This window comes from Esox lucius, chromosome 20 (assembly GCF_011004845.1).
Source record: "Esox lucius isolate fEsoLuc1 chromosome 20, fEsoLuc1.pri, whole genome shotgun sequence".
NCBI classification, from domain to species: Eukaryota; Metazoa; Chordata; class Actinopteri; order Esociformes; family Esocidae; genus Esox; species Esox lucius.
This window is the reverse complement of record NC_047588.1, coordinates 42,058,264-42,074,909: the sequence shown is the minus strand read 5'-3', so window position 1 is coordinate 42,074,909 and position 16,646 is coordinate 42,058,264. Positions and strand designations below refer to the sequence as shown.

The 16,646-nt window shown below is 47.5% G+C and overlaps 1 protein-coding gene across 3 annotated transcripts in view; it reads right to left on the bottom strand.

The window, feature by feature from the left end:
* pard3bb (par-3 family cell polarity regulator beta b) overlaps positions 1 to 16,646 on the bottom strand; it is a 332,127-nt gene that overhangs the window by 171,463 nt on the left and 144,018 nt on the right. For all 3 annotated transcript variants that reach the window (XM_029115967.2, XM_034288552.1, XM_034288553.1), the window contains 2 exons: positions 10,397 to 10,564; positions 921 to 1,017 (listed from right to left, as the gene is read on the bottom strand). In XM_029115967.2, coding sequence (XP_028971800.2) covers positions 921 to 1,017; positions 10,397 to 10,564 — 265 coding nt within the window. The remainder of the gene's footprint in view (positions 1 to 920; positions 1,018 to 10,396; positions 10,565 to 16,646) is intronic.

Below are 16,646 nucleotides of genomic sequence, written 5' to 3'. Positions count from 1 at the left end.
TAGATCCTATTCAATAAACACACTGAATTGAAACTATTCAATAAACACACTGAATTGAAACTATTCAATAAACATATTAAATTGAGTTGGTCCTATTCAATAAACACACTGAATTGAGTTGATCCTATTCAATAAACACATTGAATTGGTCTCTCCCTTGACTCTGGCTGTCTGCACAATGAAAGTGACCGCTATACAAAAAGGCTTATTTCTTACACAGTAAAATGACAGTGACATTGTCACGTCTTGTCACGCCAGCTTTGTTCCCTCATTTGGAGCACGGACCCCTATTTCATGAGTCTCCCTCCCCTGCGTTCCTGATCACTATCCCTCTGTACTTTCCTCCTTTCCTAGTGTATTCATTCACTCTTCATATTCGATTCATGTTCCTATGAAACATTGTGTTAGTTCTAATTATATCTCAGGTGATTATATTAAAACTCCTGAGTCCTGCCTGCAATGTTAAACATTTAGGATTTCAGCATGAATAGACTTGGTATGACAACACAGCGATATCATATAAAGAGATTCCAGCATAACAGCACATGGAAAAAGCCAGGTTGTGTGTGTGTGTGTGTGTGTGTGTGTGTGATAACCGGAGGAGACAGTAGATTCTTGAATGTTGACTGAGAGATGGCCTGTATGTCAGGCCAGGAAACAGTTCATGTAAGCAGGAAGTGAAGCAGGAAGTGAAGCAGGTGAAGCCTCGAGGCCTCCTTGGTCCGGCTCAACCTTCCCTCAAGTCGCTCCTTTAAAGCAGTTTGCACAGAGCACCGTGGTACCCATTCAACCCACTGTAATTATCACAAAGAGACGGGAGAAGACAGAGAAGGAAGAGAACTGGAGGGAGGGAGATGAATAATGACATGAAGAAAACAGCTTTTACAAAGTGGCCAAGGACACATGGCAGGTGTACTCACCACTAGATCTGTCAGAGATGCTGTTGACCACGGGAGGCTGGACTGGGCTGGCTGGGGCTGAGGCATCAAACGAGCGGTTTGGAGAGATGTAAGCATCCTGGGAACGAGAAAAACACAAGGCTTGGAGATACAATGCCAAATAAGACAACTTAACAGCATTAGATAAAACCAAAGAAATAGATTACCTAAACTACAAGCAGAAACACCAGCTGAGTAACTAAGTAACTAAATCATCTTAACAAAGCGTGACTCAAACCAACAGTTTCACAACACATCCGAATCAGCGTTATCAGGAAAAAAGGTCCAAATTAATAAAAAAAAAATATCCCAAAACAATAAATATCCACCAACGTTCAGGGGAAACGGGGATAAATGGGAGAATAAAATGGTTTCTGATTATGGAAGTGGCTTCATTCTGCTGATTAGTCCACCTGTCAGCGGGTGTGAGTGAATGAGTGCGAGCATTAATTGTCTCTGATTAGTGGCCCAGTTGGTGGTCTGAGAGATCTGAGCACCTCGGACACATTTACTGATTTAGTGTCCAATCCGTTTCCACGGGAACCAATGGTAATTCACTTCCTTATTCAATGCAGGGGAAGAATTGTACCGTTTTTGACATCCAAAATGGCCACCAACCCCGAGCGCTGCTCCACTGAAGTCCACTAATTAGGGAAAAGGGAACAACAATTTATACCTTTTATGTTGTAAATAATTGCATGTTGCCATATTACTGACGAAGTGTCCAGACAAGGTCACGGGTAAACAGCATGGCTAAAACACGCAGCGATAAAGACAACTAGGAATACAGTGACTGGAGATGACTTGTTGCCTTAGAGGTGGGGAGATGAGAGTACAGAATTCAATTAGCATTAATGTTGAAACTCAACCTGTATTTCTTCAATGAACTGTTCTAATGTGAAGAGTGACCCATCAGTTCAGAACCGCGACTCTAGAAACGCGCCTGGGACCTCCTCACCGTGCAAGTCCTCGTTATAAGGGTCCATTTCAGACAGAGCCTGCTGTCTCTGGTTCAGTCCGGGCTGAAACCTCTCCAGACAGACAGAGAGAGACACAGTGATGTGATTCTGTTTTCCGTACAGGAGTTGTGTTTGTTATTCTTAAACTTTGCAGGCGATCTCCATTTTCTGGCTTCCAGAACTTGCACCCTCTGAACGACACCCGGAGAAGGAGGTGAAACATCTGGAATAGTCATTTCACAAGGCTTGACAGTGGCAAGAATACTTCCAAAAACAAGTCCTAACTGAAAGCGACAGATAAAATAACCAGGTCCTCTGTGGCCTGTGACATGGGCGGACCCGACCCAACAAGGACTGGACAGACTTCTGCAGATGAGGAGGTGGTTCTGCTGCCTCTTTAGTGAGCACCTCTTCCTCCTGATTTGGAGCATGCCCTCCTGGAATATTCAACAAACACTGATGACTTCTCCCACCAGAGAGGTGACTAACAACATTACTATGCATGAGAGAATGAACCAGGAGAAACATCAGAAACGCTGCTAACCAAGAAAGAGATACAATGAAGTTGAACAGCCTTTAAATGTGATTGTGTTCAGAACCCGGGGCTGGGCAAGTGGGACAGGGAAAAGCACCAGGATGCTGCCCGTCTGCCTCCCACGTTGCCAGGAGAACACAGAAAGACAGTGACATGGCCTGAATGAGATTAAAGGAGGATCAATGCAGAACTACTACCCAGCTAACTCGTCCATTTGGCCTTTTTCCCTTCCGAAAGAGCACAGCAACACTGAGCAATGCTGAGCAATGCTCCACTTGCACTTTCACAAAGGGAATGGATGTCTGAGAATGTGGGAGCGCCAATGAAAATGAACAGAAACTGGAACAGAGGAGAGGATTGTAATAAGGATGGGAGAAAGGGGTAAAAAGAGAGAGAGAGAGAGAGAGGGAGCGAGAGAGAGAGAGAGGTGCAACACCAGCAGAATCTCCAGATGAATCATCCCCAACTAGGAAAGGCTGGCTTGGAAGACGCTGGCAGAATGACCAACCTATGGAGAAATACTAAACACCAGTAGAATGACCAACCTATGGAGAAATACTAAACACCAGTAGAATGACCAACCTATGGAGAAATACTAAACACCAGTAGAATGACCAACCTATGGAGAAATACTAAACATCAGTAGAATGACCAACCTATGGAGAAAAATACTAAACACCAGTAGAATGACCAACCTGTGGAGAAATACTAAACACCAGTATAATGACCAACCTGTGGAGAAATACTAAACACCAGTAGAATGACCAACCTACGGAGAAATACTAAACACCAGTAAAATAACCAACCTATGGAGAAAAATACTAAACACCAGTATAATGACCAACCTATGGATAAATACTAAACACCAGTATAATGACCAACCTGTGGAGAAATACTAAACACCAGTAGAATAACCAACCTACGGAGAAATACTAAACACCAGTAGAATAACCAACCTATGGAGAAATACTAAACACCAGTATAATGACCAACCTGTGGAGAAATACTAAACACCAGTAGAATGACCAACCTACGGAGAAATACTAAACACCAGTAAAAAACCCACCTATGGAGAAAAATCCTAAACACCAGTAGAATGACCAACCTATGGATAAATACTAAACACCAGTATAATGACCAACCTGTGGAGAAATACTAAACACCAGTAAAATGACCAACCTACGGAGAAATACTAAACACCAGTAGAATAACCGACCTATGGAGAAATACTAAACACCAGTAGAATGACCTAAAGTGAGGGAATACATTTTTTGATCCCCTGCTGATTTTTTACGTTTGCTACCACAATATTTATGGTAGGTTTATATGAACTGTGAGAGACTGATTAACAAAAATTTCCAGAAAAACTCTTTTGATCCCCTCTCAATCAAAAAGATTTCTGGCTCCCAGTATAAAAGACACCTGTCCACAGAAGCAATCAATCAATTAGATTCCAAACTCTCCACCATGGCCAAAACCAAAGAGCTGTCCAAGGATGTCAGGGACAAGACTGTAGACCTACACAAGGCTGGAATGGGCTACAAGACCATCCCCAAGCAGCTTGGTGAGAAGGTGACAACAGTTGGTGTGATTATTCGCAAATGGAAGACAAAAGAACGGTCAATCTCCCTCTGTCTGGGGCTCCATGCAAGATCTCACCTCATGGAGTTGCAATGATCATGAGAACGGTGAGGAAACAGCCCAGAACTACACAAAAGGATCTTGTCAATGATCTCAAGGCAGTTGGGACCATAGTCACCAAGAAAACAATTGGTAACACACTACGCCGTGAAGGACTGAAATCCTGCAGCGCCCGCAAGGTCCCCCTGCTCAAGAAAGCACATGTACAGGCCCGCTTGAAGTTTGCCAATGAACATCTGAATAATTCAAAGGAGAACTGGGTGAAAGTGTTGTGGTCAGATGAGTCCAAAATCAAGCTATTTGGCATTAACTCAACTCGCCGTGTTTGGAGGAGGAGGAATGCTGCCTATGACCCCAATAACACCATCCCCACCTTCAAACATGGAGGTGGAAACATTATGCTTTGGGGGTGTTTTTCAGCTCAGGGGACAGGACAACTTCACCGCATCGAAGGGATGATGGACGATGCCATGTACCGTCAAATCTTGGGTGAGAACCTCCTTTCCTCAGCCAGGTCATTGAAAATGGGTTGTGGATGGGTATTCCAGCATGACAATTACCCAAAACACACGGCCAAGGCAACAAAGGAGCAGCTCAAGAAGAAGCACATTAAGGTCCTGGAGTGGCCTAGCCAGTCTCCAGACCTTAATTCCATAGAAAATTTGTGGAGGGAGCTGAAGGTTCGAGTTGCCAAACATCAGCCTCGAAACCTTAATGACTTGGAGAAGATCTGCAAAGAGGAGTGGGACAAAATCCCTCCTGAGATGTGTGCAAACCTGGTGGACAATAACAAGAAACGTCAGACCTCTGTGATGGCCAACAAGGGTTTTGCCACCAAGTACTAAGTCTTGTTTTGCAGAGGGGTCGAATAATTATGTCACTCATTAAAATGCAAATACATTTTTTACATGCGTTTTCCTAGATTTTTTTGTTGTTATTCTGTCTCTCACTGTTACAACAAACATACCATTACAATTATAGACTGATAATATCTTTGTCAGTGGGCAAATGTACAAAATCAGCAGGGGATCAAATACTGTTTTACCTCACTGTACCTATGGATCATGACATACTCCACTAGAACATGTTAAAACACCCGCAGACTGAAAAGAAGGTATGGCTAAAGTCGATCCGTCATTTCTATCAAGCAACAAAAATTTCACAGAAAATACCTTTCAAGAAAGATTGTTTTTTACACTTCCTAATGGCCGTAACTACTCTTAACCTTCCTCTCAAACAGCAGCAAATGGCTGGAGTAATAGAAGGAGAGAGGGAAAGAAGGAGAGAGATGGAAAGACAGAGGTTGAGGAAGAGAGACAGAGGATCGAGAGTAGCAGAGCGAAGAGAGACACTAAACATAACACTCCAGTCTCTTCCTGTCCCTGAATAACCCAGAGTGCAGAATGTGACACAGAGGATCAGGTGGTGGTGAATTATGAAGATGATGTTGAAATGAAAAGCTGAAACCAGTAAGAACCCTTTCCCAATTTTTCTCATGTTTGCACAAAGACAGCCAGCTGACAGATGAGAGTTAGGGCTGAAAACTAGGGATGAGAGCTAGGGCGGAGAGATAGGGCTGAGAACTAGGGCTGAAAACTAGGGTGGAGAGATAGGGCTGAGAACTAGAGCTGAAAACTAGGGTGGAGAGATAGGGCTGAAAACTAGGGTGGAGAGATAGGGCTGAGAACTAGGGCTGAAAACTAGGGTGGAGAGATAGGGCTGAGAACTAGGGCTGAAAACTAGGGTGGAGAGATAGGGCTGAGAACTAGGGCTGAAAACTAGGGTGGAGAGATAGGGCTGAGAACTAGGGCTGAAAACTAGGGTGGAGAGATAGGGCTGAGAACTAGGGCTGAAAACTAGGGTGGAGAGATAGGGCTGAGAACTAGGGCTGAAAACTAGGGTGGAGAGATAGGGCTGAGAACTAGGGCTGAAAACTAGGGTGGAGAGATAGGGCTGAAAACTAGGGTGGAGAGATAGGGCTGAGAACTAGGGCTGAAAACTAGGGTGGAGAGAAAGGGCTGAAAACTAGGGCTGAAAACTAGGGTGGAGAGATAGGGCTGAGAACTAGGGCTGAAAACTAGGGTGGAGAGATAGGGCTGAGAACTAGGGCTGAAAACTAGGGTGGAGAGATAGGGCTGAGAACTAGGGCTGAAAACTAGGGTGGAGAGATAGGTCTGAAAACTAGGGTGGAGAGATAGGGCTGAAAACTACGGCTGAAAACTAGGATGGAGAGAAAGGGCTGAGAACTAGGGCTGAAAACTAGGGTGGAGAGATAGGGCTGAGAACTAAGGGTTGGGAACTAAGGACTGAGAACTAAGAGCTGAAAGCTAAGGGCTGAGAGTTTGTACTGACAGAACTTTACCAGATTATTTAAGGAGATTAAAAGTGTTCAATCCCCTGTCCCATCCCAGCCTCCCACATCCCCTCCACAGATTGAGATGAAAAGGTGAGACCCTCTGAGTACCTCGACCCACAGCCGAGGAAACAAGTAGGGTTGGAGTGAGTGTGGGGGTGAGTGTGGAGGGGAGTTTGGGTGGGGGGGGGGGGGTGCTGGACGGAGGGACAGGAGAGGACAAGAGAGACTCGGTTTCCCACGGCCCCCTGGGGATCCTCACTACAGTCTCCTCCATGTCCATCATCCCTCCACAGTCGGGATGACTCCTCTCCCCAGTCCCCGGGGCACAGCCATGTCCTCAGGCTTAACTTAATGCGGCTTAACCACAAGACAACGAGGGGATTTCAACCTGCCGCTAAAGACAAAGACTCCTGGCAGATTCCATGCGACCCCCCACGGCGAGCCACCCCAACCGGGCCAGCGTCCTCTCCACTGGGCCTGGGGTGGCGGAGAAGAGGGTCCCCAGGGGTCTCGGGTGAGACACTTCAGGAGCTTTCTCCCTGGGACAGATTCCATCATCAAGACACTCGGTGATAATCAGATTTAAACAGGGGTTTTTAGCCGGCGGTGGATGAGGGAAAAGAGCTGGGGAACCAGGAGACTGACAGAGAGGGGACAATGAGAAAAAGATGTGATGAGATCTGGCAACGGAATAACAGCATTTCACTCCAGGCCGGATCTGAAAAGGGCCAGGGGAGAGGGTAGTCTCCTGGGAAGAGGACCCTGAAGAGGGCCGGGAGAGAGGGGAAGAGGACCCTGAAGAGGGCCAGAGGAGAGGGGAAGAGGTTCTCCATGATCCCTGGCTGCCATCACAAAGACCTGGGTCCAAACAGCCTTTGATTTTATTGAAATCCTTTGAGCTCTGGTCTGGCAGGAGACCCAGAAATGCAGGCTGTCCTCTGCTCTGTAACTGTTGTAGTGCATTCTGTTCCATTGTGAAAGGCAAGTTCAATTAAGCCCCACTAAATTGTCCCTCCCCAACAGTGATCTGCTAAAAGCCTCTTCAATCCAACCTGCGCCAGGGCTTTTAGGGTCCCACTATCCTCCCTCCCTCCTCCCAAACCCCTCCCCTCCATCTCCCCCGTCAGACCATTTTCTTCTATTTTTCGGCAGATTGGGGAAGCGTGAGTAGGCCTCTTTGATGTTCCGCCCAGCCGTCCTCCATACAGTCAAACAAGAGTCTGTCTGTTGAACAACACAGCCGTCAAGGACTACAGACGAGCCCCGGCCCTGTGAAAGGAGTCGCTACAGAACAGACACTGTCCAATAGACTCTATACACACTTCAATCAGCAAATAAAGGCTGGCATGGAAAAAGGATTTGTATAATTACATTTCCCCATCAAACAGGTTTCTCAGGAGCATCCTGGGCCATAAACAGACCAGACAATGTGTTCCTGGGTGATGGTGACCTCCACAGATCCTGCCCTCTTCTACAGCTCTAAAGATCTGACGAGAAACACACGGTAATTCCCACATCATCGTTTGTTTACTTGCCTTGGCGACAGGGCCGGAAATTAAGCGTATTCAGTTTAGAACCACTCGTCCCTCAGGCGAGTAGTTTACATTTCGGGCGAGTCTAATTTTAGAACCACTCGTCCCTCAGGCGAGTAGTTTACATTTCGGGCGAGTCTAATTTTAGAACCACTCGTCCCTCAGGCGAGTAGTTTACATTTCGGGCGAGTCTAATTTTAGAAACACTAGTCCCTCAGGCGAGTGAACTTTTGCTTATTTATTTGAGGGAGTTTTAAATGCGGTGACTAAGAAAATGAGTCATCAGCCCTCTTATTATGAAATAGTCGGCACCTTCGCTAAGCCTTGGTTACTGTAGCTTACATCTGCATAGTATTTTAATATCTTTAAACACGTCAATCATTTTAGAATTAGTTTAATGCCAAAACAGTTGGGATGCGTTCAGTAAACTGAACATTTGCATCCTGTTAGTGTGTTTTATACATAATTGTCATGATCACTATTAAATACCACCAGTAATAATATCACGTTCTTTAACCTACCAGCTTAACCTATAGCAAAGCAGGCTACAAGCCTAAAAATGCAGTTTCTTCCAATTTTTTAGGTAACTTGCAAAACTGTTCTCTCATTCTAAGCGGTTATATAATATTGTGCACGGACTAATTTAACATGAAAACTGGAAAAATATATAGAAAAACATCCATTTATTAACTACTAGCTGTTCATTACTCTGTAAATAGAGTTAAAAACAGGGCTAGTAACATTTAACCTGGCCTAGAGAACATTTTGGCCTACTACCCCAGCTGGCTAGTGCCAAACATCCTTAAGATCCCCCCCTGCTTAGCGATGTAAACATGTGTTTGCCATGTCAAGGAAATCCTTTAAACTGACAGCGAAGACGGAGAGAGACATGCAGAGACTATAACATCCGGTACAAAGAGAAGGTCAGTGTCCTCCTGTCACTGTGGACGCGCCCAGCTCCCTCATCCCTGCAGCTGCCATGGCGACCCAAACCCGCGCCCCTCCACAGTCGGACACGCCCCATAAAACATAATGAACTTGAATCTGTAGTTTATGGAAACAATAAGCGCCGGAATCCCAATGAAACCCCGGACCCCCCCACCCAGCCCCTACAGACCCGTGCCTACCCATCCCAGACCGCCATTCACCACCACGACCGGCAGTAACCAGGACTCAGCGTGGGGTGCATGTGGGGTTCATCAACCCCCTGCGGCAGCAGACTGAGCGTGGCGTGGGGAAATGGCTGCCTTGTCCAGACCAACCGTTGGGGATGGTTGGGGACGTGCAGAGCAGTCTGGAGCCTTTCTGGGGCCATGTGGGGAAGGCGTGGAGCATCTCCTGATCTGGGCGTCGTAGAGAGGGGACCACATGGCCTGGCTGAAGTCCTGGAGGGACAGGCCGGGGCCAGTCTGGATACCAACCCCCCCACCCCAGATCGGAGGACACCAGTGAAGACAGGTGGACGGGTGGTTCTCTGAGTGCTGCATCAAATAAACGTGTTTCACAACTATTCCAATGTGACGACAGTCAAGGAGTGAAAGCGCTGTTCTTTTCAACAGTAGAATACAGAAATATGTTCATGAATTTCTAAGGACCGCTGCCATGTGTTGGAAGGTGTGAGGCAGCTCGGGTAGATGACTGTGTGTGTGTTACATCTGCTGGCTGATCTCAGGCTGCCTGAATACATGTAGTTAATATTCAGGCGTGGGCGACACAACAGCACACGCGCACACACACACACACACACACAAACACAAAGTGGGCGATATAACAGCAAACACAATACAGTCCTCAGAAGTAGAGAACCATATTTATACAGTTGTTGTGCTGAATGAGCAGAATGAAAAATGCATAACAAAGCCTGGCTCAAACCAGGGCGCACGTGTGTGTGGTATTTTAATACCTTTATTGACATTACATTTTGGGATTTAAACACAGAACTCCATGTTCACCTCAAGTGTGACAGTCTATCTCATCCTCCCCACAGCATGGCGACGACCTGACTCAACGCAAAACATCCCTCACAACCTGACTTACTGGACCTGTGATTGGACAAGATGCATTACTAATCTGTGATTGGACCAGATTGTATTACTAACCTGTGATTGGACCAGGTCTATTACTGATCTGTGATTGGACCAGATGTATTACTAACCTGTGATTGGACTAGATGTATTACTAACCTGTGATTGGACCAGGTGTATTACTAACCTGTGATTGGACAAGGTGTTTCACTAACCTGTGATTGGACAAGGTGTTTCACTAACCTGTGATTGGACAAGGTGTTTCACTAACCTGTGATTGGACAAGGTGTTTCACTAACCTGTGATTGGACAAGGTGTATTACTAAAATTTAATTGGACCAATTGTTTCACTAACCTGTGATTGGACCAGGTGCATCTCTAACCTGTGATTTGACCAGGTGCATCGCTAACCTGTGATTGGACGAGGGCCCGTAGAACCACCAGCTGGATCATGCCTCTTAAGTTCCCCTCCATGGACATGGATCTTCTGAGGGTCTCCATGGCCTCATGGTTGGACTTGCCCAGGAGGGACTCTCCGTTCACAGCGATCAGCTGGTCGTTCATACGCAGACGGCCGTCCTGAAGGAGTCACAACCACTCACGGTCAGTTACTGGACACTGACAGACATGTTCAGTTAAAGGAGACATGCCTGGTTTGCTCCACCTTGTGGAGGTTAGCTAAATTACATAAAAAACATATTAAAACCATCTCTACCCTCTGAATTTAGCAGTTACGTATAATGATTAAATAATAGAGAATCCGCACAAATCAAGTAAGAAAATACATTCAGTATTTATTGGAATAATGCAGCAGAGTTGTCCTTTTCAACTGAATGTTCCAAAATGTTCTCACTGTAAAGATGGTTCCTAGCAGATATACTTTGAAGGGCGTGTTTACCAATCACAGATCACATCCCCACCAGAACCCCCACACCAAATGGTCAACATAAACATTTCCCATTCCTGAGGTTATCACAGCACAACCTAGTGAAAGAGAGAATCTAAACACGTTTTTGTTGTTCCTATTATCTAGGTGCATTTAACTCTCAATGAAACACACATTCATAATACATTTAGAATACTACATTATTCCACAGATTACACACCTCCACTACGCAAGCCAGCTTACAAAATATTGATTATATATTTTTATTATTGCATTTTTAGAACACAAAAAAGCGATTTAGATGACATGATTCCCTACACTATTCAGCAGTTTTCTCACTTCAATCAAAACTGAGTGAACTGAATAGAATTTCTGACACCAGGAAAATGACCGAAAGGTTTTTGTTCTGGCCCCATCTGCCACTGCTCATTTGAGGGGAGATGACTGCCTTCATTAGTGTCATGTATGGATGGGAGGAAGTATGCAGCGTTTCCATTTGAAAAGCAAGAGTGTTGTGAGCCTTCTGTGAAACACCATCAGCTGCACTGGTAACACAGGCATTCGTATGTCCATCTGGCAAAAAGCCACCAGGATGAATTAACTGTTCGCATCAAAGCCGGTCCGTTTTGGAGCAGAGTCGAGCCGATGGAGAAGACACTCTTCTACGGAGAAGGAGAACATGAAGAACCTCTCTCTGGTCACCGCTAGCTTCTAGAGCCACAAATGGATATTCCATAGCCATAAACTGATATTTTATAATAACACATCAGTGAATGAAAACACTTAAAATATAACTCTGTATATCAGTAGAAAGCATTTGCTAGAGCCATTTAATGTCCCTGAATTTTTTTTACTCCCAAATGTGTAAATATCTCAGCAGGTTCCAACATTCGCTGAACATAAAACTCCTGATCAAACAACCATGAACAGGAAGGCTCCATCTCTCTTAGCTGTGAAAATCAACAGCTAGCTCCAGAAAAAGATCTGTTATAGCCTCACTATTACTGAAATATGATCAACATCACCAACAGCTAACTCCAGAAAAAGATCTGTTAAAGCCTCACTATTACTGACGTAAGATCAACATCAATAGCTAGCTGCAAAAGTACATCTGAAAAAGTACATCTGACCTTAAAATATCAGACCTGTAGATATCAGACCTGTAGATGTCTGACCTCTAGATGTCTGACCTCTAGATGTCTGACCTCTAGATGTCTGACCTCTAGATGTCTGACCTCTAGATGTCTGACCTCTAGATGTCTGACCTCTAGATGTCTGACCTCTAGATATCTGACCTCTAGATATCTGACCTCTAGATATCTGACCTCTAGATATCTGACCTCTAGATATCTGACCTCTAGATATCTGACCTCTAGATATCAGACCTCTAGATATCAGACCTCTAGATAGCTGACCTCTAGATAGCTGACCTCTAGATATCTGACCTCTAGATATCTGACCTCTAGATATCAGACCTCTAGATATCAGACCTGTAGATATCAGACCTGTGACCTGTTATCTCCACTGTATCTCTGTGATATCCTCCTGAGAGATGATCCCAGTGTATAAGTTGACATGTAGGATAATGTACAGATTGATGTGTATTATTTATTAAGAAGACGTGTTTCGAAGCTATGACACAAAGTTTGTTTGATTGTCTTGTCTGTTCTTCATTGAGGCCCTGAACAAAGTTTGACCATGACAGCAATGGAGTTGAACATCTCAACAGATCTGTAACTATGTTTAGCAGACTAGTCCCAGGGAGAGAAGACTCCGAGGTGCCCCAGCCAGTCCTCCTAGAGAAGTGTCCATCTGTGAAGATCTCAGCAACAGCTAGCACCTCTCAGTCGACATCAGACCTTTCAACAGGCCAAAGAAATAACACCAGACTGGGCTACAGCCAGTCAAATGTTTTGCCCTCACAGCAGAAATAACCCTGTCAAACTGCTGACAGCACGTCTCCGGCTCCAGCGCACACGCACACACGCACACATGCACTTAGGCACACACGCACGCACACACCAAATGCTTTATCTGAATCCACAAATGAAATGCACATACAAATAGGATTCAAATATAAAAAGGTTGTCATGTGTATGGGAATAAAGGGGCATAGATAACACCTCTTTCTCCACACAGGCCTCGACATCTGACCTCCTGTCCATGACAACCGACGCAGAGCTGTACCTCAAGAATCCTTAAAGCACGCACGCCCGCACGCGCGCACGTCTGAAGGAGACTGGAGGGCTAGACTGAAGTCCCGGGAGTCAGGAGACAGAGCCAGCCAACACACCTCACTCGTCATCTCCATCATGACCTTTAACCCCTAACCCCTCATCTAACAGCCGGCCCCGATCAGAGTAGCACGCACACACACACACACACACACACATACCACATTCCTCACTGGAGACAAGTCACACAAACTGGGTCCGTGTGCTTGTGTGTACGTGTGCATGTGTGCGCACGTGTGCGCACGTGTGCGCGTGGAGACAGAAGGTCACAGTGGTCAATGTAATGGTGACAACATGCTCTAAGGCAGGATTCACTAGGTCATTCAACCATGTTAGGTAATGACTGAGACTTTGAATTAAGACACACTCCATCTAGGAGGTGCTTCTTGTCATCCTGTGTCCATTATGACAACCCCCCAGGTCTGGAGACAAAGGCCAGGAGGACAAGAGAAATATAGAGGACAGAGGAGGAGAGAAGAGACTGATGGAGCAGAGAGAGAGGAGAGCAAAACAGAGAGATGACAGAGAATGGAGAGAGACAGAGATGATGGAGAGACTAGAGAGACAGAGATGATGGCGAGACTAGAGAGAAACAGATGATGGAGAGACTAGAGAGAGAAATAATGGAGAGACTAGAGAGAGATAATGGAGAGACTAGAGAGAGAGAGAGATGACAGACTAGAGAGACAGAGATGATAGAGCCTAGAGAGACAGAGATGATAGAGACTAGAGAGACAGAGATGATAGAGACTAGAGAGACAGAGATGATAGAGACTAGAGAGACAGAGATGATAGAGACTAGAGAGACAGAGATGATAGAGACTAGAGAGACAGAGATGATAGAGACTAGAGAGACAGAGATGATAGAGACTAGAGAGACAGAGATGATAGAGACTAGAGAGACAGAGATGATAGAGACTAGAGAGACAGAGATGATAGAGACTAGAGATATCCCACCATCGAACTCTCTGGGATGGTGCCAGATAATTAGCAGGGGTCTAAACAGCTTTTAATTAGTCCAAATGAAGCCAAGGAGGGGATGGGGAAGAAGATGGAGTGGAGGAGGAAAGGAGGTAATGGGGAGGAGGATACAGGGGAGAGGAGGATGAAAGGACGGGATAGGGAGGAGAGGATGATGGAAGAAAGGGATGGGGAGGATTAGGGTGGAGAGGATGAGAGGAGGGGATGGGGGGAGGAGGGAGGAGAGGATGAGAGGAGGGGGTGGGGGGAGTAGGGAGGAGAGGATGAGAGGAGGGGATGGGGAGGAGTAGGGAGGAGAGGATGAGAGGAGGGGATGGGGAGGAGTAGGGAGGAGAGGATGAGAGGAGGGGATGGGGAGGAGTAGGGAGGAGAGGATGAGAGGAGGGGATGGGGAGGAGTAGGGAGGAGAGGATGAGAGGAGGGGATGGGGAGGAGTAGGGAGGAGAGGATGAGAGGAGGGGATGGGGAGGAGTAAGGAGGAGAGGATGAGAGGATGAGGAGGGGATGGGGAGGAGGAGGGAGGAGAGGATGAGGAGGGGATGGGGAGGAGTAGGGAGGAGAGAATGAATGGAGGGGAGGAGAGGATGAATGGAGGGGATGGGAGGAGGAGGGAGGAGAGGATGGAGGGTGGGGATGGGAAAAGGAGGGAGGAGAGGATGAGAGGAAGGGATGGGGAGGAGTAGGGAGGAGGGGATGAGAGGAGGGGATATGAAGAGGAGAGGATGGATGGTGGGGATGGGGAGGAGGAGGAGAGGATGGAGGGTGGGGATGGGGAGGAGGAGGGAGGAGAGGATGGAGGGTGGGGATGGGGAGGAGGAGGGAGGAGAGGATGGAGGGTGGGGATGGGGAGGATGGAGGAGTGGGGATGGGGAGGATGGAGGAGTGGGGATGGGGAGGATGGAGGAGTGGGGATGGGGAGGATGGAGGGTGGGGATGGGGAGGATGGAGGAGTGGGGATGGGGAGGAGGAGGAGTGGGGATGGGGAGGATGGAGGGTGGGGAGGATGGAGGGTGGGGATGGGGAGGATGGAGGAGTGGGGATGGGGAGGATGGAGGGTGGGGATGGGGAGGATGGAGGGTGGGGATGGGGAGGATGGAGGAGTGGGGATGGGGAGGATGGAGGGTGGGGATGGGGAGGATGGAGGAGTGGGGATGGGGAGGATGGAGGGTGGGGATGGGGAGGATGGAGGAGTGGGGATGGGGAGGATGGAGGGTGGGGATGGGGAGGATGGAGGAGTGGGGATGGGGAGGATGGAGGAGTGGGGAGAGCATCAGTGTACTGTTGCTGTAATTAGCCGGGTGTCACAGGGAAGTTCTTGGGCAGATTGTAGACCATGAATAGTTGTGTTTTTCCCTTGGACATATTTCAGCTCCAGATTCTTTGATCTTCATCATCATTTGTTTAAGAACATGGGCCCAAGGGTCCTCTATATAAGGAAAACACTGGCAGGGAAAACATATAAGGAGTGAGCATTGGTAAGGAGAGGCACGGATAGGGGGAGAGACAGAAAGAGACAGACAGAGAGTGAGACAGGGGAACAGACAGAGAGTGAGACAGGGGAACAGACAGAGAGTGAGACAGGGGAACAGACAGAGAGTGAGACAGGGGAACAGAGAATAGGAGGTAATGACTGATAGAAAGGTAGGAATAACAAACAGGATAGGAGGCATGTTTCTATGAGCCATGTCCCTCTTGTCCCCCCAAATAACCTCCCTAGTCCCCCCAAATAACCTCCCTAGTCCCCCCCAAATAACCTCCCTAGTCCCCCCCAAATAACCTCCCTAGTCCCCCCCAAATAACCTCCCTAGTCCCTCCCAAATAACCTCCCTAGTCCCTCCCAAATAACCTCCCTAGTCCCCCCCAAATAACCTCCCTAGTCCCCCCCAGTAACCACCCTGTCACCTCCCTAAACACCTCCCTAGTACCCCCATCCCTCCCTTGTCCCCTCTCCAGTACCCCATGTCCCCCCAGTCCCCTCCCTAGTACCCTGTCCCCTCCCTAGTCCCCCCAGTCCTTCTCTAGTACCCTATCCCCTCCCTAGTAGCCCCTGTCCCCTGCCTAGTCCCCCGTCCCCTCCATAGAACCCCCGATCCCCACCTAGTCCCCCCAGTCCTTCCCTAGTACCCCCGTCCCCTCCCTAGTCCCCCCAGTCATTCCCTAGTACCCTGTCCCCTCCCTAGTACCCTCTGTCTTTCCCTAGTCCCCCGTCCCCTCCCTAGTACCCCCATCCGTCCCTTGTCCCCTCTCCAGTACCCCATGTCCCCCCAGTCCCCTCCCTAGTACCCTGTCCCCTCCCTAGTCCCCCCAGTCCTTCCCTAGTACCCTGTCCCCTCCCTAGTACCCTGTCCCCTCCCTAGTCCCCCCAGTCCTTCCCTAGTACCCTGTCCCCTCCCTAGTACCCCCTGTCCCCTCCCTAGTACCCCGTCCCCTCCATAGAACCCCCAATCCCCACCTAGTCCCCCCAGTCCTTCCCTAGTACCCTGTCCACTCCCTAGTACCCCCTGTCCCCTCCCTAGTACCCCGTCCCCTCCATAGAACCCCCGATCCCCACCTAGTCCCC